The following is a 7,210-nucleotide window of genomic DNA, read 5'->3' as shown; positions in this document are numbered from 1 at the left end:
TGGTGGAAGCTGGAGACTCTAGTCTGGGTTATTAAGTGTCTTCTGGAGAATTTGCTGACTACATAGGCTGGTTGGGTCCCTGGTCTGGTATCTTGAGTTAGACAGTAACAAACACCAGCCATCACCTCCTGTACCCTTTATCTGTACCTGTGTTTAGGTTTGTGTGTTTCTTCCTCCTCTAAATACCTTATCTTGCTTTATTGTTTAAAGCTGCTCAGTTTGGAAGAAAAGTGGCTGTTTTGGATTACGTGGACCCTTCCCCACAAGGTATGGATGACAAATAATGGGGTAACAATAGCTGGAAATGCATGTAAAGCAGCTGCCTAGGTGAGCAGGTTGCTCCAGTCAGCAAAGGGGCCAAAGCTGCCTGCTTTGCTGGTAGTAAAAGTCTTTAAGCCCAGCTTGCAGTACAGCTCGTGCCCTCCAGCATGTCCCAGCTGTTCCTGCTTCCCCTGCAATTCAGCTTGGTAGCAGTGTTTGATGCTACCACTTGTAGTGGACTTTGGACTTAAACAAGAGAATATTCTCTCTGTCAAAATGTTACTTACAATTTCTAAAAATTATTAATTGCATCATGTTGAGGCTCTTCTACAATGTATAAAATAAGATCTGCAGATGTGAATGATTAGTGACTGGATCTTCAGAGCTCTGAAAACATCTTGAGATGGTTTGAATTTTAGAAGAAAAATATGCAGAGATGGTTTTTATCAAAGCAAATGAGCATAAACAAAGTTAGAAACTGATCTCTAGGAGATAACAGACTGTGTGTTGCTTCAGAATTTTTTAACTGCTGTGAACCCAGTTGCATTAAGCTACACTAATCTGATGCATTTACTTTTTTTTCTTTCTTTTTTTCCTTCTCCCGAGGAACCACATGGGGACTTGGTGGAACTTGTGTGAATGTTGGCTGCATTCCTAAAAAGCTTATGCACCAAGCAGCTCTTTTAGGGAGTGCCCTTAAAGATGCCCATCACTATGGCTGGAACATAGCCCAACCTGTTCATCATACCTGGTAAAGATTACTGCCCATCTTCACTCCTGTGTGCTGCAAATGCATAACAATAACCAACTTTTTGCAGTTGGTGTTTTTTGGGGACAGTTAGGGAAGTGGATTTTGCATGTGAAATTTTAGCTTGGTCCTTGTTTAAAACACAGAACTGTATTTACTGGTTTCTCAGGGCAGGTATGTTGGACTTGACAATTTATTTTCATAACAAAAAGTACCGTGGAACATTCCTAATTTCTAGCAATTGCCTGTATCTTTGAGTTGCATAATCTGAATTTGTAAAATGATAACTCCATGTTCAATGTCTTGTTTTGTGGTAGGTCTGTGATGGCACAAGCTGTTCAGAATTATGTGAAATCCTTGAACTGGGGACACAGAGTGCAACTACAAGACAAGTAAATAAGTCTTTGAAGTTCATCTTTCCTCCCATAGTCAAGGAGCTGCTCTTCTCCTTGTAGAATTGCAGAATTGCCTTTGAAGTTTCTCACTAGAGGTAGTATTTTGAGTTTGTGACTCCTTTCTGCTCAGGACTGTAAGTGCCCTTGTCAATTCAAGTGTTCTCCTCCCCTCCCACCTTCCTTTTCTTTTCTGGGAAGCAGTGGTTGACAGTGACCACACATGAAAGCTTTCTTGCAGTGCAGTGATCAGGGGATGCTCTCTTTAATCTGGAGAGGTTTTGCATTAATATAAAGTAATCAGGGTTTCTGAAGATACTTTTAATTTTATCCCCTGACATTTCTATGCCATACAAACCCACAGATAACACAGTGCTGGAGCAGAAGGGTTTTTTTGCTTTCAGTGCAGAAATGGTTCCAAGTTTTTCAGCATGCAGTTCCTTTTATAGAGAAATTATATTAATAGAAAACTTAGCAGGTTCTAGTCTTGTGACTCCTGCTGAGTCACTTTTGTGTGCTCTTAAATGAGCATTGATTAGTGATGCTATAGATAGTACTAGTCATGCTATAGCTAGTGGAAAATGTCGTTTGAAGAGGTCAATAACGTGATCCCAAAGTGTGTTACAAGGTTGGTTACTTTGCTGTTTAGAGGAGTTAACTGTGACACAAGAATTAAGTGGAATTAAGCTGCCAGTGTTGAGGTCCCTGAAATAAGATGCTTTGTTCCTTTTACTGCTCTAGGCCTATTTGCTGCCTTTTTTAGCAGTTCAGGTATGGAAAACATAGCTGATTGTATTTCATGGCTGTTGTTTGTTATGTGTGCACTGCTGATGCTGTTTGCTTCTCCAGGAAGGTGAAATACTTCAACATGAAAGGGAGTTTTTCCGATCCCCACACGGTCCGTGGCTTGACAAAAGCAGGTAAAGAGGTGAGCTGCTGTGCTGCTTCTGCAGTGTTGTTCACTTCAACTGTTTCAGGGCAGCTGGGAGTTGGATTGGCCCTTTTCAAATTGCTTTAGGTATTTGGGTATAAACAGTGTTGTTTTGGTGGGGGCAATTTGCATTTTCAGAAGTTATTTCTGAACTTGACTGTTGCCTGCTGAGTCCTTGGCCTGGCCTGTCAGATGCCATTGCTCTTCTCTGTGGGTGGAAATGCTGAGACAAAAGATGTTATTTGATTTGGTCAGGCATACTGATGCTCTCAGAAATGTAAAGAGAACCATCACCTCGGAGCATTAGGTCAGTGTGAGATGTTCCCCTCCTTCAGGTGATTTGTAAGGGTGATCAGCTTTCTAATACCAAATCTGTGTGGGAGGCAATTCTAGTGAATGCACAGATTCCAGCAGCTGGGTCACATAAAGGAATGCTGGCCACTGCTGCATATTTAACAATACTGAACATGCATTTTTAACACCTTTTTGGAGTTAATATCCATTTGAGAGAGCAAAGGTTTTTTAGGGTAATGTCTAGGGTTTTCTAAAAACATGCTGCCTTTGAGGTAGCTTAACTCTGGGCCTGACTTGCTGTGATCTTGGTGTGTTTTGTCCTAAGCAGAAATCAGTTTTAAAAAGTTGTTGTTTGTGCTTAACTGTTGCTTCCAAGTAGTCATCAGAATCTTGCTCAGTATAAGAACAGTTGGAGGTTAATATTAAAACAAAACCTGATAGAGAATGAGTAGGAGAAACTCCTGCATGTATTAGTTTATTTTATCTTCATCCTTTTTTTAATGTATTGCTGATTATGTCTTACAAATAGCAGATGGTAGTGCCAGCTTCCTCATTTATTACTCCTTTGTACATAGATGAAGTCTAAAGACAGATAAAAGAATTTCAAATGGTTTATTTTGATTTTTTTGTTTTTGTTTGTAGACTATTGTTACTGCAGATAATATTGTCATTGCTACTGGAGGAAGACCAAAGTATCCTACACACGTAAGTTACCCTTCCATCTGACAACTGCCATGGCTTTGCTGGTTTTTGTAACTGTATGTGCTTCAGATCACAGTGAATGTTTGGAGGATGTGGATATAAAGTAACACATGAGAGATTTTTTTACTCCTGTCATACGAAAAATTGTCTTTATATAAAGGAAAGCTTTTTAGAAAAACATTTCCATAGAAGACACTTTGCATCAGTTGAGTCTGTTGATGTTGCTCAGAGCTGTGGGATAATTCAGGTTGGAAGTGCTCTCTAGAGGAACTTTAACTCAACCTCCTGCTCGAGGAGCTTGGGGTCAGCCATGGGGTCAGGTCACACTGCTCAGGGCTTTTGGAAGATCTCCAGGGACAGAGGCTGGATAACAGATCTGGGCAACCCCAGATGTGTTCCCCTTGGTGTGCTGGCTGTCCTTCAGCCCACACAGCCCAAATTGCTGTTAGCTTCTTTTGCTGCCAGGATTTACGGTGCAGATTCAGGATCTTACCTGTGTGGTCACAGATTGCAGGTGCACTGCAGTATGGAATCACAAGTGATGACCTGTTCTGGTTAAAGGAATCTCCTGGAAAAACGTAAGTTCCGTTACCATGGCTTTCATAGATGCTAGCTTTCATTCTTTTTCTGTATAGCAAGGTGAAAAATGTTCAAAATTGCCTTTTATACACCAGTTTTATTTCTGTTTTCCTTCTGAAATTGTGCTTTTCTGTGCATCAGCATCACACTACCAACCTTCATTAGTACCTCATAGATCTTCCCCCTCCTCCTCTTATGAAACTCCCTTCTAAAATCAAATTAAATACGAATTTTCACCGTGTTAGGTGGAGGCGACTTGTTTGCTGTAGCGATTACACACAAAGTCACAAGAGGGCAGCATGGACTCAACCAAGGGCTGCTCTGTTCCCCTTCCTCACCACAGGAGTGTGCAAAAGTGCTCTTGGGTTAGGGAGGAAACTCCAACTTAACTTTATATTCTCTTAAGTGGTGGCAGTTCTGATAACGAAAGAGAATACGATGAGACATTTGGGTTGGTTTTGCCATTTTTTTTTTGCTGTGGAAGCTATTGTTTGACTGAAGTATTAAAATATTGGTTTTAATGAAAATACTAAACCACCATAGCTGTTGTTTTTTACAGCCCATAGCACAGTAAGATTCTGAGTCAACACTGCACTACAGAGAAAATTCCTGGTGCAAAACGTTGTGATAGGAAATGCACATTTGCTGGCACGAAAGTCAGATAATATTATTTTTCCTTTTCTCTATTGAGCAATTCTAGAAAATGCAAAGTATATATAAGAAAAAGAGACTTCAGACTGTAATACTGGTGGTTTTGAAAGACAACAGAGTTGCCATTCACGGTGGTGATTTTCTAGAATAAAAAATGCATTGTGTTAAACATCAAATAGATAAACAAGGCTCCTTGGTACAATTTTAAAAAAAAGTAAATTTGCTGTTGTTTGTAGTATATCAGTCACCTCTTGAATTTTGAAAGCATGATTTATGCGAGGAAATTGTTTTTTTAAAGAAGCAACACCCACACCAACACTCCCCCAAAAGAAACCCAAACCAAAACATAAGATTTATCCCTCTAAGATGTTTCTGTGAAAATGTGGCTTTTGTCCAGTTGCTGCTAATGCAAGTTGTAACAGTGTAATGTGGGAGTCTAGTGTTTATATGTTGCATTCCTGAGATTTAGTCAAAATAAGCCTGCAGGGGCTACAGTAGCATTTCTGTGCTTTATCAGGCTGTGTCTTAGCAAATGAACGAGGGAGTTGTTAAAGGTTTGTTTCTGTCGGATTTATTTCTATTATAAATATTCCCAAGGTTCAGTTTAACACCTTTTGTTTTTAGTCTGAGCTGTGTTGTACTTATTCTTTCTTTTCTCCCTCTCCAAATGTACATATCTCAGCTACAAATTACATGCCTGGAGGTTATAGAACTGTCAGTCCTGCAGTTATTCATATTAGAAAAAAAAAAGTAAACTGTTAAACAACTTAAAAGTCCCTTAGATATACAAACATGGGAAGAAATTCTCGCTACTGAGACGAAGGGTTTTGGCAGAGTGAGTTAGAAAAGATGCTTTGAAATGTGTTGAGCATGAGTGAGAGATTGAGCAGGTGTGAACAATGTTAGGCTCTGCTTTCCTAACTTCTCTGTTAGACTCTGACAATGCTCAGGAACCCCCTGCTTTGTGCAAGGAATTCTGAATTATGTGGTGCTGATATTATGAATAAGTGCCAGCTGACATCTATTTTTCATCTTATGACAAAGAAGAGCAAACATATGCCCAAATTACAGATACTCTCATTCTGTTCCCTGTGAATCTCCAGCACATATTTTCTTTATGGGCAGCACGTGGCACTTTGCAGCCCTGCCCAGGAGCTCCATGCCAAAGGAGGGGGTGATCATCCATTCACACATGAATCAGATGCCCTAATGCTGGAAAAATGAGTTCCCACTCTGCTAAATTGTTTGCCAAACACAAACCCCAGACTAGCAGATTTTAATCGCTTTAGCTCAACCTGTTCTTTGTACACCTTCAGAGCTGTGTGTTTTTATTGTAGGATAGAGAGATGTTATCTGGGGTCTTTTGTGAGAAAACATGTGTTGCAGTGACTGTGCAGTCCCTGGGGCTCCCAGAGCAGCAGCCTCCGTGTCTGCACTGCTCAGAGGTGTAACAGCGTTGCTCTTACCCTGGGACATGGTGCACACTGCTTTAGGGTAAGGCATAGGGCAAAAGCCCATTCAAAAACTCAACAAAATGCTTTGCTGTCAGTGGAAATCCTTTGTGGGATTCCTCCCCAAAGTGTGGGATTGTAACGAGTCTGCAGAACACACGGACAGCAGAGCAGAGCCCGGGCAGCCTGTGCAGCAGCTGAGTGTGCATGGCTGGCTGCTGGGACCCGCCTTTGCTTCCAGAGCAGGGACTGGGATCCTGCCTTTTGTCCCCAGCAGAGGTGGGAACTGAGGATCTGGTCAGGAGAGAGAGGGATGTGCAGCATAGAGGGCATCTGGGGACAGGCACAGAAACTGCTGTGCTGGAGAGCTGATCCACCTCGTAAACTGAAAGTGTTGATGGACAAGTTCAGTGATATTCCTGGTTGAAAGGGTGTGAAATATGGGGAGAGAAGGGAGCTGGAGTTTTATTTAAGAACTAAAGTGGATGTATTTGGTAAATACCAGTCTAGGTAAATCTATTAAACCCATTTTCTATAGTTGTGTACACAAACGTTTGGAGACAGGAAGGGCAAATATTTGGCATTTGGAAAAATAAGATTATTAAAAAGCAGATGGTTATAAATCAAAATGAAATTTAGCAATGAATAAAATCTGTAATAAGAACTGTAATCTACTTGATGGGAAGACATAATCTACTTGATAGACTGTCCCCATGTGCTGAAAGACGAGCTGTCAGAGAAGATTGGCCTGGCTGAATAGAGAACTTTGGCTGGAACTCAGGGAAAAAAGGAGTGTTTATGCCCTTGGGAGAAGGGGCAGGGATCTCAGGAGGACTATAAGGATGTCGTGAGATTATGAAGGGAGAAAATTAGAGTTAGGATTTAATCTGGCTACTGCTGTAAAAACCAGTAAAAATGTTTCTATAAATATGTGCTTCAGAAAATAATCTTTTGGTTGTGCAAAAATATGCACAAGCTCATTCCACTGCTTTATTCCTCTTTCCTTTTTGTGTAACAGGTTGATTGTTGGAGCCAGCTGTATCCTTTGGAAAACCTGTGATGATCTATGATTATAAGCAGCATCGCTGTCTTTCCTATGAAAGCTCAGTTTAGGGAATTCCTTTGGTCATGCCATATAGTTGAGTTGAAGTAGCATCATGGAAATTAAGGTCAGCTGAGGATAAATTCTTGGGATCTTAAA

At 40.8% G+C, this 7,210-nt stretch overlaps 1 protein-coding gene across 2 annotated transcripts in view; it reads left to right on the top strand.

Moving 5' to 3' along the window:
- Window positions 1-7,210, top strand: part of TXNRD2 (thioredoxin reductase 2) — a 49,052-nt gene that overhangs the window by 1,118 nt on the left and 40,724 nt on the right. For both annotated transcript variants that reach the window (XM_017815441.1, XM_017815442.1), the window contains exons 3-9: window positions 211-267; window positions 868-1,012; window positions 1,327-1,401; window positions 2,251-2,329; window positions 3,269-3,331; window positions 3,836-3,906; window positions 7,028-7,047. In XM_017815441.1, coding sequence (XP_017670930.1) covers window positions 211-267; window positions 868-1,012; window positions 1,327-1,401; window positions 2,251-2,329; window positions 3,269-3,331; window positions 3,836-3,906; window positions 7,028-7,047 — 510 coding nt within the window. The remainder of the gene's footprint in view (window positions 1-210; window positions 268-867; window positions 1,013-1,326; window positions 1,402-2,250; window positions 2,330-3,268; window positions 3,332-3,835; window positions 3,907-7,027; window positions 7,048-7,210) is intronic.

This window comes from Lepidothrix coronata, unplaced genomic scaffold (assembly GCF_001604755.1).
Source record: "Lepidothrix coronata isolate B3197 unplaced genomic scaffold, Lepidothrix_coronata-1.0 Scaffold51, whole genome shotgun sequence".
In the NCBI taxonomy this organism is placed as follows: Eukaryota; Metazoa; Chordata; class Aves; order Passeriformes; family Pipridae; genus Lepidothrix; species Lepidothrix coronata.
Note: the sequence above shows the minus strand (reverse complement) of the source record. Positions and strands in the feature narration are given on the sequence as shown.